Genomic DNA, 23,711 nt, shown 5'->3' with positions numbered 1-23,711 from the left:
AGGTCCCTAACAGCAGCCTTTCCCACAGCAATACGTTTTTTGATTTCCTGGCTGCTGGTGCCAAGAGTGTTGACCGTGGAGCCGAGCAAACTGAGCAGTCACATGGCTTAGCTAATTATTTTTTTTATTCTCTGATCCCTCACTCCTCATTCTTGATAACCATCCAAGAATGAGTCGATCTGTGTATGAACACTTCCATAATTTTTGTAATAATGGTCTCATACTGTAATTGTTCTTTTGTGACTGACTCATGTCACTCTGCATAATCCCCTCAAGACTCCTCTATGTTGTGCTCTTTCACAAATTCTTTGTTATTCTTTGGTGTTGTGTAATACTCCATTGTGTGAATGTACCACAATTTCTTTAAGCATTCGTCTGCTGATGGATGCTAGGGTTGTTTTCATCTGTTTGTTATAGAAAATAATACTGCAATAAACATATATCAGTGGAGCTTTGGTGGCCTAGCGGCTGGAAGCTGTGCTGCAATCCTGAAGGCACACAGTTCTAGGCCACCAGCTGCTCTACAGCAGAAGGATGGGCAATCTCCTCCCATGTGATTAACTGCCTCTGAAAACCCATTGGAGGGTCAGCTATGTGTCGGTTCTGAACACTATGGTACACAGTAAGAAGCATATATCAGCTCCTATTAGAACACCTGTTTTTTTAGGAAATATACCTAGTAGTAAGATTGCTGGATCAAATAATACCTCTTTACTCAATTTTCTAAGGATGTGTCAAATTGCTTTCCAAAGTGGTTGCACCATTTATACACCCACCAACAGTGTATACAAGTTCCAATTTTTCCACACTTCCACCAGCACTTTCTGTTTGTGGTCCTATTTGCTATTGTTGCTGGAATGAGATGGTATCTCATTGTTGTTTTGATTTGTATCTTCACTGTCAACCCAAATGTTGTTATTGTTGTCATGTACCATCGAGTCACCTGCGACTCATAGTGACCATATGCACAATAGCTCTCAACCTTGCTCTATCTTGGGCAAAACTCACTGTCCCTGAAACACCTACTTTAACTATCCCACTTACTGTGTCAATCTATCTCATCTAGAGTCTTCCTCTCCTGCGCTGTCCTTCCAAGCATCCAAGTATGATGTCCTTCTCCAAGGACTGGTCCCTCCTTACAACATGTCCAAAATATGTAAAACATGAGCCTAAAAATCCTTGCCTCCAAGAAGAAGCTTGGCTTCACCCTCTCCAGGACAGACCTGTTAGTGGTCTTAACAGTCCATGGTATGTTCAATACTCTTCCTGAGCACCATACTTCAAAGGCATTGATTCTTTTTTTGTCCTCTTTGGTCATTGTCCAGCTTTCTGAAGCACAAGTATTGTGAAGACTATGGCCTGCATCAGGTTCATCTTAATCTTTAAACTGACACTGTTGCTTTTTAGCACTTTGGAGAGGTCCCTGACAGCAGATTTCCCTAATGCATTTTTCCTTTAGATTTCCTGACTGCTGGTGCCAAGAGTGTTGACTGTAGAAGCAAGTAAGCTGTAACTGTTAACAACCTTAATCTCTTCTCCATCCATCATAGCGCTGCCAATTTCCCAGTGGTGAAAATCTTTATTTTCCTGATGTTGAGCTTCAATCTATATTGTAGACTACAGTCCTTGGCCCTCTTCAGCAAATGCTTCAAATGCGTTAGTTTCTCCTCAGTTTCAGCAAATAAGGTTGTGGTTAGAATCCACCACGTGCTCTGAAGGAGAGAATGTCTTCTTTGGTGAAGTGATTTTTTCATATCTCTCATTTTGTAATTGGGTTGCTTGTCTTTTGCTTCTCAAGGTGCTGGAATTTTCTATAAATTTCAGAGATGATCCTCCTGTCAGATATGTCATCGAAAAATCTTTTTCCAGTCTCTAGGTCCTCTTTTGGAGAAGTCTTTTAACGCACGTTTGTGTTATATTAGTTGCAGTGTCCTTCCTTAAAGCCCGGGAAATGTTAAGTGTTGCAGTGGGTTAAAATCAATAAAATGCTTTGGACTATTTTGTTTTTGAAAAGTAATTTTTAGGAGATCTTAATTGTCTAGTTTGTCCTCTACTGATTGCACATTGTCAGTTATATTTGATAGTCTCTTCCTATATATTTATATATATCAGCCACGCAGGACATTATTTAGATTTCACATCATTTTCTTCCTTGATTTCCCTTACTGCTAGTGATTTTGAGCATTTCTTCATGTGTCTGTCATGTTGGCCATCCGAGTATCTTCCTCTTTGCCAATTTTGAAATTATGTTTTCAGGCTTTTTCTTATGGAGGCCCTGTAAGATTCTGTAAACTTTTGATATGAGACCCTTATCTGAATGGTATTGCCAAATGTTTTTTCCCTGTCAGTGGGTTTTCTTTTCACTCTGTTGAAAAAAGGTTTTGATGCACACAGGGATTTAATATTTAGAAGTTCTCAGTCATCAATTTTATCCTCTCCAGACTGTACATTTCTAGCTGTATCTGGCAGTTTCTTTATACCATAGACTAGGCTGTCTAAATTTGATCATAGTTTGTCTCTGATGAACTTTATGGTTTGGGGCTTGACTCTCAGGTCTCTGATCCACCTTGAGTTTATTTTTGTGTAGCTGTATTCTTTTTTATGGCATTGCTAATTCTTTTGTTTCATCTCCTTTACTCTGCTAAGTTCATTTTGTTTATGACTTTTCTCATCATTGCTGTTACTTTAGTGCTTTCTAAGTCTGTAGGACTTACAAAGGAGCTCTGGAATTGTGGTCCATCAGGAGTTGTGCTGCTCACCTCAAGGCCCTGTCTCTTTGGTGGTTCGAATCCATCAGCAGCTCTGAGAGAGAAATACAGGCAATCTCCTCTTGCGTGATTTACAGCTTCAGTAACCCAGCACAGGGTCAGTTATGAGTTGGTTCCTACATGATAGCAATGAGGTTAACTTCTTTAAAAAATAATCTTAATGCTTTTCCTCTTTATTACTTTGATGAAAGATTTACTAGTTTTCTTAGAGGCTTACCCTACAAGTTACTATTTTATTCCCCAGTCTAAAATAGTTACAGCTATCTTGGAATTGCCTTGGCTTTGTTTCCATTTGAAGTTTTGTAACTACATTCCATTTGGAAGCTCTGTAACTACATATTTTCTGTTTTTGCACTGTCCTCACTTATGGACTGATGCTTTGGGTTCCTTATTTTTAGTATCATAAGTTTATTTTGGGGAGTTCTGGGAGCATAGCCCATAAGGAGTGGTGCTGGTGACTCAAAGGCAGAATTCACCAAGCGTTGGATTGCCTCTGGCAGCTCCACCATTGGCTCTGAGGGAGAAAGAAGGGCAAGCGCCTCCTGTGTGATTTACAGCCTCAGCAACCTGCTGGGGGGTCGGCTATGAATTGACTCTGACAGGATAACAACGAATTTGAATATTCTGAAGTTTATCTTCCTTTGTCCCTTTCTATGTCTGATTCTGTTTTGGAGTGATGTTGTTAGTCTCCTTACAAGATGTTTTCTTCCAGGTTCTTCTTTCTGCTGGTATTTGAACCACTTCTTTCTTTTTTCTTTAAACTCAGGGTTCCAGAAGTACCAACTGTATCTTTTACCTCTGTTGACTATTAGTTGAAAGGTTGGTAGTTTGAGTCCATCACAGGTAACAATCCACCTTGGGAGACAAGTGTGGTGATCTGTCTCTGAGAGGTAACACCCTAGAAACCCATTTATTGTTGGTTTTGTGTACCATTGAGTTGGATCTGACTCTTAGCTGATCCTCCAGTGGGTTTTCAGAGGCAGTTTAATCACATGGGAGGAGATTACCTTTCTTTCTCCTGGACATGAAAATCGTGTGCTAAATTTTATTCTATGCAAATGGGATTGCAGGAGTCAGAATCAACTCAATGGCAACAATGACAATATAAAAGTAACAGAGTACAAAAAATGCCTCTCAAAGGAAAACTTTTATTTCTAGTATGACACAAATGACTTAAAGAGATGGACTGTTCAGATAATAAAAATATCTGTATTTGAGAAAACCACAATACTACTACATATTACACAAATCCTTATAATGTACTAATGAATAAATCAAAGCTATTTTGATCTGTTCTTTTTCTCGGTACGCCTTAGTTGATACTAAACACAGCTACTGAAGCACAAAACACTCTGTTCATAGGGGAGTACAGTCAGATGGCCAAAAGATACACAATTAAATGCTCAAAATCACTCGCAATAAGAGAGATGCAAATCCAAACCACAATAAGACACCATCTCTCTCCAGTATCAGTGGCAAAGTTTGGTAGGGCAGCAAGCAATAAATGTTGGAGAGGACGTGGAGAGGTGGGGACTCTCATATTCTGTTGGTGGAATTATAAAATGGTACAACTTCTCTGGAAGGTAGTTTGACATTTCCTCAAAAAACTGAACACAGAAACTCCATATGACCCAGCTAACTCACTACTAGCAAGGAAATTAGAACTTGGACTCAGAGATTTGTAAACCATGTTCATAGCAATGTTATTTACCATCACAAGATGATGTGGAAACAGCTCAAACGTCCAACCACAATCAAATGGATTGAGAAATTATGGTGCATTCACACAATGGAATACTATGCAGCACTCAGGAACAACAATTTTGAAAAATAATACATAACTTTGGAGAGTCTGGAGAGCATTATGCTGAGTGAACTAACTCAGTCTCATAAGGGGAGGTGTCTTTTAAGAGTGTATTTGGGAAAAGCGAATGTGATGTCAACCTTGGTCATAGTAGAGGAGGAAGAGTAGAGGAAGGGAGGGTTGATCTGGATAGGGGTAGGAGACAAAGAAAGGAAGGGGAAAGAAATAGTATGCAAATGAGCTTTGCCATCATTTGAAAGGCTGGAAGTTGGAGTTCACCCAATGGAGATCAAAATAAAAGGCCTGATAATCTGCTTCTGAAAAATGAGCCATTGAAAAAACGTGTTGTATATTTTAGGGCATTATTTTTATCGTAGGAGTATGCAATGAGGGTTGCAGAGTGGATTATATTTGGGGGTAGGGGGTGGGGTTTGGGGAGGTGCGGGCAGGGGGGGGTGGATTGTGTACCAATGAGGGAGTTTTTCTTTTGCTTTTCAAGGAGAGGAGCAAATGGGGGGGGGAAGGGGGGAGGGGTTTGTGCGGGAAGAAGGGTGCAACAATGAATGAATGGAATCCCCAAATCTCTGTAGATGTTCATTGAAATGAAAAATAAAAACCTAAATTTAAAAAAAAACAAAAAAAACCAGAACTGACACCTAAGCAGAAAAAAAAAACACAAAAACGTGTGGAATACAGCTCTACTCCGACACACATGGGGTGGCCGAAAGTCAGAGTTAACTTGACAATAATTGGGTTGAATAGATGCATATTTTGGTTGTGAAGAGATGAGATGGATACACCTAGAAAGGGCTTGGCCACAGGTGAGGATATCTGTATTCCTCAAGGAGGGAGAAATACAATGAAAGGGCAGACACAGAGCACAGTTTCTGCTTTCATATCTTGGGTCTAGCTAATCTACATTCCCACCACTGGGCAGTGCATGGTAATAAGAGCAATGGTAATCCTGTGCACTATAAGGTCTGCACTACTTACAGGCACATGGTAACATACTTTATAACAATATTAAACAAATACTCTTAAATTCCTTTGATATTCTTATAACAGTTATCTCAGAAAACTAATAGGTAAAGTTAATAAAGATTGAGCTTCCCACAACACTGAAAATGCTGTTTCAGATAAAAAAAAAAAATCATTAGAACAGATCTAACAAAAGAGAATGAAGTACTGACATCAAAGTTGTTAGATTTAGATCTATATAACAACTAAATGGGTATTTTCCCTAAAATGTATGTAAAATATGGGGCACACATTGGATTATAAAGCACGACTTTACTCCCAAAAAAGGTTTTCTATTTAAAGAAGCAAAATGCACACATTTAGAGAAGTAGTTAGAATCAATTCTTTATAAAATCTGGCACATCGAGCTCAGAACAGAGAGGATGGACTACCTGGGAACTGGGATGTAGCGGAGTTTCTTTGATTGAAGGTCAGTGACTTCTATGTAACCAGCTGCTTGTGGAGGGGCAACATCTGTAAACAAGTAATGATATAAGTCAAGTATTAAATTACCCCATGATACAAAATAGGAACAAAAGAACTCGTCCTGGATGCTACTAGGAGGAATGAAATGATCAGGAGCCTTGGGTGGGGTTCGGAGGCCCACTTGACAAGGTACAGGGTCAAGCTGAGCCTCAGGTTAGATTCGGTAATTTTCCCTCCAGAAAATACCGTAATTGTCAAACATAAGCACATTAGATCACCATTCTTTCTATCAGAAAATACCCCGATTTCTTTACACTGGTTCTCCCCTCCCCCGCTTCAATATTTTATTTTGGTTTAAGTGAAAGCTTACATACATAACAAATGTAGTTCCTATTTAGCATTTTTTTTCTACAAATTACTCTATGATAGTGATTACAATTTTGATAATATGTCAGTATTTCCACTGTTTCTGCTCTATTGTGTTTCCATCAGTCTAATTTCCGTCTCCTTCCTCATCTGTTCATTGTTTTTGGTAGTATCCCAAGCTACCCCAAAATTTTAGCGTGATCATTTATTTGACTATAGTTCATCATCTGAGTTCTGCTTTTCTTTCCTAGGAGGTTGAAACAGTGCTCATTTGGTGTGGGAGGTAAAAACCTAGTCAGACTGACCTAGTGTTGAAATCCTGGCTCTCCTGTTTTCTAGCCATGCTTTACAGGTCAAACAATCTGTCTGGTTTACTTCACTTGCAAAATGCTAACAACATCTAGACATCATAAGATTATACTGAGGGTAAATGAAATGAATGATAATGCAAAGCTTCTAGTTAGCAGCTATTCAGTGTTGTCATGTGCTGTTGAGTTGCTTCTGACTGTGACTCATGGAGAACCAGGAAGCCTTGCCCAGTACTGTGCTGCTGTGAGTAGCTGAATGAATGCAGTGCTAGAATGCACTGCTACAGTCACTGTGTTAACCCAGCTCATTGGTATCTTCTTTCTCCTGGCCCTTTGCTTTACCAAGTCTCCAGGGATTGGTCCTTCCTATTAACATGCTCAAAGCACATGTGCTGAAGTCTCCCCACTCTTCCTTCTAAGGAACATCCTGACTGTGTTTCCTGACTCTATATAGATGACCACCTGGGGACTCCCAATGCGGCGGAGTGGCCAGCTGAGAACAGTAACTTTCTTTAGCCTGTGCCATCTCTGGGCATTCATTCCCTCCCTCCTGAGTCATTTGCCCCTCAGGTTCTTCTCCTACCTAGTTATGCACTTCAAATATGTCCCCAGAGTTACACAGGGGATTCATGTGGGACTGAACTTCCTACAAGATAGATTTGCTTGTACTTCTGGAAGTCAATGGTGTATTCATTATTCTTTGCTGACACCAGAATCAAATGCATCAATAGCTCAACACATAAATGCAGTTATTACTAGTTATTCCTGCCACACAGGAAAAGAAGTTAGGAGTAAGGATGGGGGGGGGGGATGAGCACTATGAGTTGTGAGGAACACGGGAGGCTGGGGAGAAGAAAAGTGAGGCAGAGCTTTTGAGAGTGTCCATGCCCGATTCTGGAGGAGGTTTCTCAGAACCCTCTGGGGCTTACTCATTTGTGTTTACATCCCTGAATCCCTTTTCCACTACCAATCACAACTCGATGCCAGAAACCATGCTTGGACTTTACAGAAAAAATTTTAAATATGGACAAGAAACAATGCCATTTTCACTTTCACCATTTAGGAAAGCTAAGGTTTGGATGGCGAAGACAGGTTCAAAACCAGCCTCCCAGGCTGGGAGCCCTCCCTTCCCGACCTGTCTTACCTGATCTAGCCCTTAGTTGGGAACACTGAATTTAGTCCCCTGAGGACTTCTTTAACAAGCTGACCAACCTCAAACCTCCCCTACACAGATGTCATGCTTTAGATATTTTGTGTGCAGTCTCCTCCTATTAAGACTAACAGCCTTGGAATTGCAATGAAAAGTCTCTGAGTTGGAATCGACTGGACACCAGGGAGTCTGTGTGAGTTTATATATGTGTATGCATGCATGCAATATGTTGAGTATATATGTGTGTGCATGTATCTCTATCTTATTACAGCTGGTGATTGGAAAGAGATGTCTACGATTTTCACATTGAATTTATTAAATGAAGTTAAAAAAACAAATGGGAGAAAAGGGGACAGATTTAGTGTGAAAAACAGTGTATACAAACTTTACAGTAAACTACTATAAAATAAAAATAAATAAATTAAAAACCAAAACAAACAAACAAACCCACCCATACAGGAAATTTAGTATCTTTATTTCATGCTTGCAGTCAAAGCTATTTCTCATAGGCCATCTGAAAAACTCAAAATACTCTTATTTACGCAACAAACGTGTAAATTTGTTTCTAAGCATGCAAAACAGAGAAAGGAAAAGTCCCTGTTTTTGAGCCCCTGTCTCTGGGTCCTAGCTCACACACTAGATGAGGAAGCTTCCTGTGTCTGTATTTTGGACCTGAAGGACATGGGGAATCCTGGTAGGCCTCAGGACCCTGGGGCTTAGGCATTCAGGAGAAAGGGGATGAACGTCCAGGGGTGGCACAGGCTAACAGAAGAAAGTTTCTGCGGTCATCTGACCACCTGGCTGGACTGGCAGTCCGGATGCGGCCATCTGTATAAAGTGAACGTCAGGCCTCGCCTGTGCCAGGAAGTGCTGCCAGGGATATTAGGTCAATCTTGGATAAAGTTTTACACTATGTATCATTTTTGACAATTTCTGCTGCAAGGCCCTAACTAAAGTAGGTTGAATTATTTATAGAGCTGGAGTCTTTACTCAAAACGGCCAGTTCCTGGAGCAGCTGGGACGAGTTGAAAGGCCTTGATAACCAACTCTCAATTTTGCCTTGCCACTTCTAGCATTTTTTTACATTTTTTTTTGGTCATAAGCAGTAGTATTAAGTTGAGTTGCTGCCATCAGCACTCGCACACTGACTGGGAAAATAAAGTCAGTCAACTTATTTGAAAGTATCTTTTCCCCATGTCTTTTTTCATTCTCAGTGTAAATTAATTCCCTGGCATAAAGAAAAGTGAGAAAAGGCAACAAGGGTTGTTTCTACTATTTCAGGAAGGAGAAAGGAAGAATTCCTGGTGCTAAAAAATATCTTCACTTATCAGGAAAGGGAACCTGTGGTTCCAAAGCAGTTCAGGACAGTCCTAGGGATGTTGGGGGGGGTGGGGGTAGCAGTCAGCACTTCAGGAGAGTCCTAGGGATGTTGGAGGTGTGGGGGTAGCAGCAAGCACTTGAAAAAAAACTCATGTTTACTGATGTGAAAGCAAAGACAACATGAATATTCACAGAAAGGAGCCTGATGGCTACTCTCGGACAGAGTGTAAAACTGAATTAAGGAAGTGAGAATGTGCCAGATTTCCCTCCAAGTTTAGCCAAGTCCTTGCCTGTCTATTTTCAATGTTTCGATGCATTGCGGAGAGGAAGGAAGCTCAGTAAATTCCCACTAGATTTATACTCCAGGTGGATTTCAAAGACAGGTTGTTGTAGTGTGTACCATCGGGTCAGAACTGACCCCTAGCTACGCTTCCAGCAGGTTCTCAGAGGCAGTATATCACCCAGGAGGAGAGTGCCCATCATTCTCTAGGGGATTGAAACTGCACACCTTTGCCGCAGCAGCACAATTTCTTACCATGTAACTATGAGAGCTCCCTGGCAATGGTATAAACTACATGTAGGGATTAACTCATTAACTCTGAAAGGGAAGTGACTGAGCCTGTGTTGACTAGGAGGTTTTGATGAACAGTTTATATCTCAGGAGGATGTGGGAAGACTAGGAGTTTAGACAAAACCACCACAAATATTTTTACAGGTAATATTCTTTTATTTTTAAAAGATACACTTCTTCCAGAAGTGAACTTTGATGTTCATATGTTAACAACAAGATTTAGTTCCTTTCAACTGTTAACAGACAAAATGCCTGCTGTGTGCTGGGTAACTTTATCCTTCTAATCTGGAATTTTCTTTGGTTGTACTATATATATATATATATTTTTTTTTTTTTTTTTTTTTTTTTTAATTTTGTGAGTGTACCGTCAAATCAGATCTGACTGGTACAGGAGGAGATTGTCCCTCCTTTCCTGGCAGAGCATCTGGTGGATTCGAACCATGCGCCTCTGGGATTGTAGTTGCAGTTCCTTGCCACTAGGCCACCAGAGCTCCCCTTGTACTATATATTTTTTAACAAACCCATCCAACTATATTACTTATGATCAAGGATCATTATTTTGGGTTAAATGAGTGGAAGTGTGTAATTGAAGAAGAAAAAAGTTAATCCTTACCTGGGAGAAAGAGAATTGGAAGAAAGCAATAAATTCCCCTCCTGTGCATTAAACAAAATTGTACCATCTTTATGAAAGCTTTACCCTTTTTAGAGATTCATTTAATAAAAGGTTGAATTGTGGTGTTGAGTAAGAGTGCCGAATATTCCAGGGACTGCGAAGAGAACAAGCTGCCAGAGTGCTCCTTGGAGGCAAGGATGATTAAGCTTCGTTCTCTCTTTGGGAGTATTGCTAAGAGAGGTTATTCCTTGGAGAGGCGGAGGGATGACAAAGGAGAGGAAGACCAGGTGGGTTGACACAGTGACTACAGCCATGGGCCTGAGTGTGTCCGAGATGGTGAAGATGGCACAGGACAGGACAGTACTTGGCTCAATGGCACCTAACAACAGCAACAACAGAGTATACACCTAAAAGCTCTAGTTGTATTGTGTATAATGTGTTGCATTGCTAATGGAAAGCTCAGTGTTTCAAATCCACCAGCTGCTTCTCAGAAAAAAGATAGCTAGTCTCCTCCTGTAAAGCTTTTGAGCTTTGGAAAGCTGACGGAGAGTGATTATGAGATGGAATCAATTCAACAGCAGTGCAGGCACCCGGATAGCCTTGCGGGTAAAGAGTTATGCTGCCAACCCAAAGGCAGGTGGTTCAGGTCTCCCAGCTGTTCAATGGGAGAAAGATGGGCAGTCTCCATCCATGTGATTTAGTGCCTCTGAAAACCTGCCTGAGAGTCAGCTATGAGTTGGTTCTGACTCTTAACAACACAGCAACACTAACCAAAAGGAAGCTACTTTTACGCATCTTGATAAGCTAGGAATTGAGAAGTTTCTTACCTTTTGGGAAGATATCTTTCAGAGGGACCTCTCCTGGGGGCAAAATCTTGACTATCTGATTACTGTCTAAAAGAGTCACACAATTAATCTGTTTTGGAGAAGGATTCTTCTTTCTTCCGCCATAAATTCCTCTATCAGTGACACTTTGTTGGCTTAAAGATGATGGTCTTTTCCAAGAATAAACTTCACTGGGTGACTGGAGGAGAAAGAGATATTGAGAGAGAGAATAAGAGAAGGAGGGAGAGAGGGAGATAGGGACGGGTGAGTGGAAAATAAGGGCAGACAGTAAAGAGATATTGAAGTACTAAAATTCTATATGCTACATTCATCATAACTTATAATGCAGCTTTTTAAAAAGCTACAAGAGGTAGACTTGTCTTTCATGGGTATAAAAATATTACATTATTTCTTAACCTTTTAAAATTTGATACAGGAGAGTGCTGGCTCCCCAATAATCACAATTCACAGACAATTGCAAAATAAACATTTCTTTTTTAATTTTGAAACAAATCACAACAACAACAACAAAAAGCAAAGACTATGGCTTGTTTAAACATTATAGAATGAACACTTACCCACTTACTAGCTGATATCAGAGAGAACATTACCAGTATTTTTGAAGTCCCTGAATTCTCCTGTATAATCACTTACCTGTCTGTCACCCTTGTCTTAAAATTTGTGGAATTTTGTGTTAATTTGCTCTTGATTTACTTAGAAAATTCTACCATATAGGAATGTATCACTATGCAATGTACAGCTCAGTTGTGCCAATTTTCCCCAACTCCTGATAAACAGAATTAGTTTTATGTTTCTTCTAAGATTTGTTGTGTTGGTTTTTCTTTAAATTATTGTGGTAAAAATCATATGAAAAATCACTGGCTTTCCCAACATTCTTCAAATGTAAAGTTCAGTGACATTTTTTATTATCCAAACTTTATTATTCTCTGTTCCAAATATTCATTAACCACCACCCTTAGTTGAAGCTCAGTGTCTCCTTAGCCGTGAGTTTTCCTTTTCTTGCTCTTTCCATCCTCCTTTGTAACTACTAATAAACTTGGATCTCTATACCCTTGCCTATCCTAGATATTCCATATAAGTAAAATAATAATAATATTTATCCCTTCTTATTTAATTCAGTGTGATGTTCTCACAGTTGTAGCATGTATCAGGATTTCATCTCTTTATAGCTTAATAATAATAACTTGTATGAATATACCGTATTTAATCATCCATTCTTCTATGGAGAAAAGAAGCCTTGTTTACAACTTTTGAGTATTGAGAATAACGGTCACTGAACACTGGTGTACAAGTATGTTTGTGCTCCTGCTTTCAATTCTTCTGGATATATTTCTATGAGAGGAATTCTATATTTAAGCTTCTGAGGAACCACTGCAGCGTTTTCCACAGTGTATGTACCTTAGGTAACTTTTTAATAGTAATATACATTGCTATACTACCTTCTTTAACCTGAAAAAATGGATTAGGAGAGTAATTATTTTAGCAGTTCCACACAGAAAAGTAATTCCAGTATTCCCTCCTAAGAGAAGCACATGTTATAGAGAGCTTATTAAACATTCAGTCAAGCCTGATGTAGATATCTTATTCCAAAAACACGATTTACTTTCAGTAATATAATACTATAAGAACTACTTTTTCTTGATAATTTAAAAAGCAAATGACAAAGTCCTAAAACCCATCTTATCCTCAGGGTTTTGGATTTCAAATTTCTCATACCCTGAAGTACTCACAGTTCATTAATCACATTAAAATTTCCAGGTAGAACCCAGTTGTTGTTGTTTTTTATCTTTAAAAGATCCTATCATCCAATCTAAAAACTATAAAAGAAATTATAAAAATTAAATGTTTAGTCAAAGCACATGATGCTACAGCTAAGGTTGTTAGATAATAACTTGAACTGAAATAACCTCAAAGTTCACTTCCCACACTTTCTCCATCCAGGGAAGATGGCAACTGGTTTCACCTGATGCCACTAGGAATTTCCCTTCCTTTACAGATAGCAGCACAAAGGCCAATTTAAGATATAAGCTTTGAAGATGACCTTTTCTAGTACAATCTAGATGCTGCAAAGATATGCTAAATTAGAGCAAAACTCAAGTGAAAAGTGAAATGACTTTCATGAACGCTGAAAACCTTAATCGCCAGTAATGACACTGTTGTAAATGAAACTGCAAAAGATTCTTGCTATGTTATTCGTCTCAGATTGTTTTTTCACTGATAAATGTACTCACATTAAGACAACATGATACAAAATCAACATCAACAGGTGAAGCATTTAACTATGTCTGAAGAACTCTTTTTGTTGTTGTTGTTAGGTGCTGTGGAGTTGAGTATGACTCATAGCGACCCTATGAACAACAAACAGTTCTGAACCCTGTCCTATCCTGTGCCGTCTTCACACTTCCTGACACATTTAGAGCCCACATGGCAGTCACCATGTCAATCCATCTGGTCAAAGGTCTTCCTCTCCTTAGCTGACCCTCTATCCTTCCAAGCATCATGTCTCTCTCCAAGGAATAGCCCCTCCCAGCAACATGCCTGAGGTTTGTAAGGCAAAGCCTCATCATTTTCTTTCTTTCTTTTTTTAAATTCTCATCACTTTTGCCTCCAAAGAGTACTCTGGTTGCAGCCTCTCAAAAGATATTATTTGTTCTTTTGCAGTCCATGGGATGTTCAGTGATCTTCTCCAACACCACAGCTTAAAGGCAACAATTCTTCTTCTGTCATTCCGATTCATTTGCCAGCTCTCAGATGCATAGCAAGTGATCAGAAAGACCATGCCCTTAGTCAGATGCACCTCAGTTCTCAAACTGACTTAATTCCTCAATAATTTGGAGAGAACTCTAGCTTTCCCAGTGCAAAACATCTGATTTCCTGAGGGCTAGTATGAAGGGTGTTAATTGTGGATTCAAGTAAGGTGAAATTGTTGACAGTTCAGCTTCTTCTCCATCATCATGATGTTGCTTATTAGTCCAGTGGTAAGAATCTTTGTTTTCTAAGCTGTGTGGTTGTTTTGATTTAATTAACAATGTTATGGTATGGAAGCCTCTTGTGTAAGCCAATCAGACCCTGTATGAGGGCTTTTGTGATTCAAGTTTTTGTGTCCTGCCTGAGAGTTTCCTATTTGTAGCATCTTATTTGAAGCAGTTGGATTCTGGAAGGTAAGCTGTTTTGATTTCGTTAACAATCAGTAGTAAGCTGTTTTGTTCGTTTTGATTTAATAAGCAATCAGTTGTAGGATAGAAGCTTCTTGTTTAAACCAGTCGGGACCCAGTGGGTGAGCCTTTGTGATTAAAAGTCGGTTGGGTTCTGCCTGAGAGTCTCCTGTTTTGAGCCACTTATTTGAAGCAGCTGGAAGGTATTTTTTTTCTTTATGAAGATCTCTTACATATGGCAAATACTATATTTTCCTTACTAAATTTTATAGTTGTAATACAGTTTAAATGTTAATTTTAAAAGTAACACAACTATGTAGAAAGCATAATTTTTATGAGTGACTTGGATTACACACTTAATCCTGATGATCTTCTATAAAAACACTTACGAATAAAAATCATTACTGTTTTAATTAGTTTCAAACAGACTTAAGTGTGGCCAAGTGAATAAAAAGTTGTGCTGCCATGCCAAAGGTGGGCAGCTCAAGTCCACCAGCTGGTCCGTGGGAAGAGATGGGCAATCTCCTCCCATACTATTTACAGCCTCTGAAACCTGTTGGAGGGTCAGCTATGAGTCAGCTCCAACTCAAGGACATTGAGAGAGAGAGAAAGAACAGATTTACAGATTATAGGTCAGCTGATGGGAAGAAATAGTCTCATTTAAAGATCTGGTACTCACCACGAGATCTGGGAAGCCAACAACTATTGTCGCATAGCTATTATCATCTGAGAGGATTCGATTAGGAGAAGCTATCTTTTGTCCCACAGCTGAACTCAGATTTTCAGATGAGAGTTGATCACTTGAAATGATATGAGGTATGCTGAGATCTGTTTCTGAAAAGTCAGACAAATTTAGATACTATATACGACCTTCAAATGCTCCAGCAAGTACTTTTTTGCAAGATTTAATTCTCACCAAGACAAGGAGGAAAAAAACCCACAAGGTAAATTGTATTTGTGGGTTTTCATCTGAGAAAAGTAAATTTTCACAATCAAAGACACCATCTCAAAGAGATTCCAAGAACTTATAGCATTTAAAATTTAAATAAATATTATGTGAATAGCCCAATAGAAGAGATCTGAAACCACCTAACCCTGGGCTGGCAATGGTATGTTTTATAAAAAACAAAGAAACTAGACTTAAAATAGAATCTAAATTTGTGCAAAAATTCCGATTTGTCAGATGGAAAACGAAAAGACAGCAATTATAGGCGTGAGTTTCCTAAGGATAATGTGAAGGGCTGGAAGATTCCTATTTACTACAGCTAATTCGATGACTAAGGTCTCTCTCAGTATAACCGTAACTACGGCTGATGCCATGGCGATGAGAGGACGAGACGCTGGGATGTGCACAAGCACACGCCCACGCAGACACCAGCACAGAGCGCACGGTACTGACCTTGTGTAACTCCAAACCCGGGGCTCGGCAGCTCTTCTTTCAACACATGCAGCTGGCAAACCCCACGATCCTCAGATTCCATGTGTGCAGGTTTGGTTAAGAGATATTTCCTGTAAACAGGAAAAAAAAAGCCCTCAACACCAAAAATACTTAAGGTGAGTTAAAAATCAGATCCTTTTCTATTATTTGCGAGCTTAAACTAAATACAGTTTATCCTTTCCTCAAAGTCTGTTATACTCTGGGTAGAATGTTCTAGTTCATGATTTCTTCATGAATTAGCAATGACGTCTCAACAACAACAACAACCAAAACAGGGAACTAAAATGATGTAGGAATAGACGTGAATTCAAAATCCAACACTTTAAAAGAGAGGGAGTGCTGTCAGTCAAACAAAAAAACCCCTATCAACACTTGTGTGGCACCTCCTTACTATTACTGAATTGCCCCTTTATGTGACTGTTGTGTCAACCAACAGAAGTGCCTCATTTCTGAGTTGGTAGAGGATTAGAGCCCTCACTACTGGAGCCTCCCTGATTTACTTGTTTTTAAGTTTCCAAATATATTCATTGTTGTTTAGTTGGCTTTAACTTACAGTGATCCTACAGGGCCATACTGTGCCATAGGATTTAGAATATTTATGGAAGCCAACTGCTTCACTTTTCTCTGGAGGAATGGAGCAGCTGGTGGGTTTGAACTACTGACTTTATAATTAGCAGCAGAGCACACAAGCACTGCACCACCAGGGCTGCTCTAACATAAGTTTATACAAAGAGTCAGAAGTCTTTTGTGCCAGACTATCTTTCCTCATCACCAGAGGAGGGAGAGTTTGCACTTAACTAGTGCAAAGTAGCACATAGGGTGGTGAGGGAATTCAAAATTCATGGCATACCCCTTTATAGTTCCCAGTCCTCTAGCAAGAAGTCCATCTTTGGTGCCTTCAGGGGAAGTCTAGTGTCCACAGGGAGGTATACACTACCAACCCAAAGGTGGCACCTCTCTGGTAATTTGAATGCACCAACAGGGCTACGGGAGAGAAATGGGCAATCTCCTCCTATGAGATTTATAGCCTCTGAAAACCCACTAGAGGGTCAGCTATGAGTTCAAACTCAATGGCAATGAATTTGAGCTTCTTTTGTGTTTTGATCTCTTACTAGATGCCAAGTACTCGGTAATGTTCCTTTCATGAAGAAATTTACAGTCCAATAGGAGAGATCACACAATCACATCTTAATAAGAACATATATGATAAAAGGAAGAAGAAATTCTCAAGGGATGTTGATGTTGTTGTTGCTATGGACCACAGAGTCAGAATGGATTATAGCTCACGCTCCGGACACAGTCAATTGCATGGGAAGAGAATACCCATCTTTCTCCTTGGGAGCATCTGGCTAGAACTGAGTGCTTTTGGGATGATACTATAACTTCTTACCACTAAGCCACCAGAGCTCCTTGGAGGCACCAAGAATATTCCAAGGGATAGTCTATAAAATTTCAAAACCCCAAACAGCAAAACAGCTCTCAAACAGAGGCTGGTTTATGAAGGGGAGCTAAATTTAAAAATCAATTTTCATCTTCAGGTTGGTAAAAATCAAGTAAATGTCCTGTGTGGTAATAGAAAAAGCTTTAATAAACACGGATCATACATAAAAGTAATTTTTGGTTTTTACTGTTCATTTCAGCTTCTTCCTATTTAGCACTTTAATAATTATGATAAGAAGTGACATTGAAAGTCTTTTTGTTCCTTTTCCTTCTAACAATCATCTATAAAGATGATGCCAAACATCGATACTGGGCAGACATGAGGAAGGCAGAACACATGATGCTGGGTGATAGAGAAGTCTGAGCTACAGTCCAGTCTATGAAGCACTGGCTAGATCCACTCACTGGTTTGTCTGGTTCTCCACCAGAAGCCACTTGTCTTCTGCTACAAGGAAAACTGTCTTGAGGGTAATGGGAAGCGAGATGGTGTGAGCTCGGCCTTCTAGAACATCCAGCACGGTAAGGCTATTCCTGCAAAAGGCAAAGGAAAAAAACCCCAAAACTCTGATAAAAAAGGGTAAAGATCAGGGCTGAGGACATCACAATCACTTGGCGGTACATAATTCAATTCTTAGAAGGAATGCCTTAAAAGCTAAGGAGAGGTACACTAAAAACTGTAAAAACAGATATTCATGACCTCAAACTCCGAGGGACCTGCATAAGATGAAACATTGAAGAGAGATACAATTAAAAACAGACATAAAAGAAAGCACTCCCAACTCCACTATTGTTTTTAATAGTTCTACAGTGTGGGATGAATTAATGCTACAGGAAAACACTTATAATTTAGTTACATGAATTTTATAATTGTCATTCAGTCAACTCCAACAAATCACGGGGACCCCATGTGTGCCAGATGAGAACTCTGCTCTCCAGGGTTTCCAATTCAGGTGTGCATCACTCAGTATCCAGGGTATGTTCTGTGAAATAGGGCTTTCTGTAACGCTGACTTACGTGAACACTATATTAAAAACACATGGGATTCAGCTTCGAGCTATGTTCCTTACTGTTGCTGCTTCAGTTACTGCTGCTGGACATGCTGGAGGATTGGGAACCAGCAGTACAAGTGCAGGAGCACTTAGAGGTTGGTCACAGGTGAGGTGTGAGAGGAAGGGAGTTAGAGGGAACACAGCACGGCCAGCCTCACCCACTACTCCACTTACCGGCACAACAGAAGCAGCCTGGCCCCATATCTGCCATGCCACCCATGCACCCAACAAAACCTGAGAGCCCTTCCCTACATCCATGTCCTCAGACTCACCTGCCTGCCTAGATCCAATTTCTGGTCCAGTGCTGCAAGAGTCTCAATTTGTGGTTTTTAAAATCATCAGGGAAAATTAATCAATAAACAGAGAGTTGTTTTTCCATAAAAAAAATAAATAAATCGAATTCTGGGATGATAGACACATATGCAGCTGAACTTTGGTAAAAGGAGTGTTATGTGACACATACTTGAAGTTAATTTTTTGGAAGTAGATTTATAGCCCTCTTCCAAAACTATCTCTGGGTGGATTTGAACATTCGACCTTTTGGTTAACTATATGTTAACTATAATAACAAATTTAAAAGCAGGAAATAGGAAGAACAGTTTTAATCTTTTAAACTGATAACTTACCCTTTTTCTTTATAGAATACAAGCCAGTTTTTGTGTGAAAACTCTTTACACATTTTATAAATTTCCTAAAGACAAAACAAAACAAATATTCACATTAAATTTGTCAGATACATGCATGTCTCTTCAGCTGCTGTCCCTTCCATTAAGTTATTCAACATGTAATTCTTTTTTAAAAATTATTATTATTATTATTATTATTATTATTATTATTATTTTATTATTTTGTGTGTGTGTATCATCAAATCGGATCTGACTGGTACAGGAGGAGATTGCCCCTCTTTCTCCAGCAGAGCATCTGGTGGATTTGAACTGTGTACATCTGGGATTACAGTGCAGCTTCTTGCCACTAGGCCACCAGAGCTCCCTTTTCAACATGTAATTCTTAGAGAAGCCATTGTTTAAGTATACCAAGTCCCTTAGGATAAAAATATATTTCAAAATTATCTGTGAACTATGTTTTGACTAAAACTTTTAAAAATAATGTCTAACATTGGTTAGAAATATCCTTTGATTAACTGTGACATAAGCAAAAGAAAGAAAAAATCAAACTCTTATCAATGAATTGATTCTGATCATAGCAATAAGTTTGACAGGGTAGAAGTCTCTCATTAGTTGGTACAAATAATCTCTTATGGGTTGGCCTAAAATATTTGTTTACAGTTTTTACCTACTGTATATAATTAGGTGTCTTATACATTAGTTTTCCAGAATATCTCAAAACATAGATAGGTAACTGAAAAGCTGGTTAAATTCACTGAAAATGATAAATTTGTTAATGAATATAATATTCAAATAATGAATAATGTTTCACTGTTACTAGATCAGTTCTGGCAATTACGTATGTGTATATGATGGGCACAATATTAAAATTAAGCTACACACACACACACACACACACACACACACACACACACACACTGACATAGTCAAGGAGCCAAGTCAATGTTACATGTTGGGGTGTTAACTAAAAGGCCAGCAGTTCAAATCCAACAGTTGCTCTGAATGAGAAAGATGACCAAGTCTGCTCCTGTTAAGAGTTATAACCCGAGGAGGGCAATGGCGGGTCACGATGAGCTGGGATCAACATTGCTAGTGACTTGGATTGTGTCTTTGGGTTTTATGTTAGGAATGGTTATTATTATATATAAATGTATGCTCTAAAAGAATTTCTTTGTCTATTATATCCAAAAAAAGGCTCTGGCATGCATTTTTATGGCTAGAAAGCTCTGGGAAATATTTAGCGATTTGTTAGATGAGTCTAGTTTTGCTTACAGTCTCCTTGTTCCACCATGAAGATCTTTTAGACGTATCTTCTTCTGAAGAGAGGATGAGACGACGAAGAGCCCGGCTAATGGTGTCTAACAGCAGGATGACATTACTCTGGAAATTAAAAAAAAAACCCACCAAAAAACAGTTAAAAGATCAAGATATGTTGTATCTTTTTTCTTTCCTTTTTTTTTTTTTAAACAAATTTGGGATTAAGGTTCTAGTGAAAAATCAAAGAGAAGAAAAAAATACTTAAAATACATTGTTATGGACTGATTGTGTCTGTGAAAAAGAAACGTTGTAACTCTAATCCCTTGAATCTGTGAATATGACCTTGTTTGGAAATGAAATCACACCATGGTAGTTACTATAAGGCTTATGAACCTAATGCCTTTTAAGTGCTGTCTTTGTGAAAAAAGAAGACACAGAGACTACGAAGGAAGATGGCTGGCTAAAGATGGAGGTGGAGAATGGAGATATGAGACCGAGGTAGACATCTAAAAACCTAGGGACTGCAGGGACCACCAGGAGCAAAGACGAGGCAAGGAAGAGCTTCTCCCAGAGCCTTCAGACAGAAGACGGTCCTGCTGACACCTTGTGTTGGATTTCTATTCCTCAGAACTATGATGTAATAAATCCCTCCTGTTTTAGGCAACATATTTGTGGTATTTTGTTACAGCAGCCTTGGAAAATTAACACAGATACTATGAAGATTGTCAATGATAATGTTTTATGGACATTATCTCCAAGTATAAAAATAATTTCTTCAATAATTTTATATTACCTTCCTAAACACAAGCTTGCTTGTTTCTATTTTATTATAGAAGAACGAAAACATTAAGAGGAGGGATAATGAAAGAGTGTCCATTTACTTTTATCAAAATTATTCTTAGATCATCTGTTGAAAACTCTTAACCGGGGCAGGATGAAATCTAATTTACTGTTTTACATATTTAAGTTCAATTCAGAAAGGAAGTACCTGACATAAAGATGGGTTGTATGAAACTATCACAGGCTCCCTAGAGCTTAGCCTTGTGTCTTTATCTTGAAATTCACTGAGCTTGAAGAACTTCCACAGCCAGTGGTATGGCAATGTTCAAATAACTGAATTCTCCAATATTATTAATCACAGCTATGCAAAAGAAGCAGTAATTTTTCATTAACTAGGAGCATTTTCTAAAGAAAAAGTTTCTTATAAAGTTTAAGTAGTGATATAATATTTTTAAAATAACTTAAATGAACATATGAAATTAAAGCTTAAAAAGAAGAAAATCAGGAAAGACAAAGTCTTTCAAAGGTATTCAGAGAAACTGATATTTTCAGTCAAAATTGGAAGATTTCTTAAGATTATAGTAACAGGACTGCAAAATGATATCTTCAAAAGATACTTTCTTTTTTTCCCCCCAGATTTTCAAACAAGTTTTATTCCCATTTAATTCCGACATTGCCTTTTTTTTTGTTTAATGTACACAAGGGAACATGATTCTTTTATAATAAAACAATAATTTAGGCCCTGTCTTGACTAAATGGAAAGTGTAACTTCGTTGCTGTTGGGCAGAGGCCGCTGGGGGCCAAAAGATACTTCTATAATGGTTTTACGCCCTCCCCCCAGTTCTTCTTTAACTTTTACTAGTTCATGTGTATTTGCATAATAAGCAAAATAACTACACTGTAACAAAAAGTCAGGAGGAATATTTCTTAAAATCAAGAATAAAGAAAGTTGTTCTTTATTTGTGTGGTATATTTTTAAAATATTTTCTTTTTCTAGTAACCCTAATCCTTAACGTTACATTACAATAACAAAAAGTACTTTCTCTGAGGGAAATAAAGTCACAAAACACCCAGAAAGTTAATATATACTTTGTGCAATATATTTAAAAACTCATTGGCATTGAGTCAGAACCATCTCCACTGAGTTTTCAAGGCTGTGAACCACATAGAAGTAGACTGCCCATCTTTTACAGGGCCAATGGAGAACTTGAACTACCTTTGGGTTATTATTGCAATTCCCGATGAAATACATCATCAGGAAACAATAAAATATGAAGACTTTGCTCATTTATGTCATAATATTTATTGGGTAGCTTAAATTTAAAGCACAACGGAGAATACAAAGACGAACGAACCAGGAATTAGCCTTTACCCTCAATCATATAATCTAGAAAAACAGAAAAAGAAATGTGAAAAGTTTCACCTGTAAATGTGACACCTTACAATGTGGTTTTAAATGTATTTAGAAGCTAATTTTACTGATGTGCTAAAGAATTAAAATAGTACTCACAACATTAAGTTTCTTTCACACATAGTCCTGCCTGTATTAAAAAAATAAACGTTTACTAAACATACCAACATGCTGAGTCACAAGCGACTCGACGACACATAACAACAACAAACATACCAAAAAAGCTTTAGTTTTACCATAAGCATCATTTTGTATATTATGTAATTCTGCTTTTATAGTATTTATTGGCGATTTAAAAAAAAATAGCATCTAATTAAAAATGTATTATTCAGTGGCATTTGAAATTTTGACAACTATTTTTCTTAAGAAAACATATTAATAAGTTAATTTCTAAAATCTCTAGTGCAATTAAATCTTTAAATGGATTCATAAATAAATATAATAATCAGAATAGACTCCTAGCTGACCCTAGGTTTTTAAAGGCAGTAAATTGCATGGGAGATGACTGCCCATCTTTTCCCCTGTAGAGCAGCTGGTAGATTAGAATCATGTGATTTTGGTTTGGCATTGTGACTCCTTACCGTGCCACTTGACCACCAGAGATCCACATCATCTCTCTCTCTCTCATCTATTTCCTATGAAGTGTTATGTATGTGTGTGTGTGTGTGTGTGTATATCTCCCCACCCTCATGAACTGCCAAAAGAACAGATAAATTTTAGAAAAAGTGAAGCCAAAATACTCCTTGGAGGCTATGATAGCAAAGCTTCGACTTTGAACATGTAGCTAGGCAAGACTATTCCTTGGAAAGGGACCTCATGCTTGGAAAGATGGAGGGTCAGTGAAGGCAGAGAAATAGCTCCCAAGATATAGATTGACACAGAAACTTCAGCAGTGGACTCTATGGTGTCAGAGATGATGAGGATGGCACAGTATGGGGCAAGGGTTCAGATCACTGTTCATAGGATCATTCCACTCAATGGCACTTAACAACATATATGTATGTGTGTGTGTATGTATATATGTGTTGTGTGTATGTATATATGTGTTATATACACACACATATATAATTATAGCACTATATATACACATATATAATTATAGCACTATATATACACATATATATAATTATAGCACTATATATATATTTTATATATTATATATGTACACACATATATATCATTATAGCATTATATATATCTTTATATATGTTGTTCAGTACCTTAGAGTTGGAACCAACCCATAGCTGACCCTCTAGAGGTAACAAATCCCATGGAGCAGCTGGTGTATTCGAACCACATACCTTTGTGTTGGCAGTGCAATTCTTTATCACCAAGCCACCTGAGCTCATAAAACGAAACAAAATACC

The 23,711-nt window shown here is 38.4% G+C and overlaps 1 protein-coding gene across 1 annotated transcript in view; it reads right to left on the bottom strand.

Annotated features, from left to right (window-relative positions):
• VWA8 (von Willebrand factor A domain containing 8) overlaps window positions 1-23,711 on the bottom strand; it is a 519,526-nt gene that overhangs the window by 146,900 nt on the left and 348,915 nt on the right. Inside the window, exons 30-36 of the mRNA XM_006884567.1 lie at window positions 20,169-20,276; window positions 18,897-18,961; window positions 17,627-17,752; window positions 15,743-15,852; window positions 15,023-15,177; window positions 11,171-11,366; window positions 5,982-6,063 (exon numbers count right to left, since the gene is read on the bottom strand). Of these exons, the coding sequence (XP_006884629.1) occupies window positions 5,982-6,063; window positions 11,171-11,366; window positions 15,023-15,177; window positions 15,743-15,852; window positions 17,627-17,752; window positions 18,897-18,961; window positions 20,169-20,276 (842 nt within the window). The remainder of the gene's footprint in view (window positions 1-5,981; window positions 6,064-11,170; window positions 11,367-15,022; window positions 15,178-15,742; window positions 15,853-17,626; window positions 17,753-18,896; window positions 18,962-20,168; window positions 20,277-23,711) is intronic.

The sequence above is a fragment of the Elephantulus edwardii genome, unplaced genomic scaffold (assembly GCF_000299155.1).
Source record: "Elephantulus edwardii isolate Elephantulus edwardi_28Jun2011 unplaced genomic scaffold, EleEdw1.0 scaffold00036, whole genome shotgun sequence".
Lineage (NCBI taxonomy): Eukaryota > Metazoa > Chordata > Mammalia > Macroscelidea > Macroscelididae > Elephantulus > Elephantulus edwardii.
This window is presented reverse-complemented; position numbering and strand designations above follow the sequence as displayed.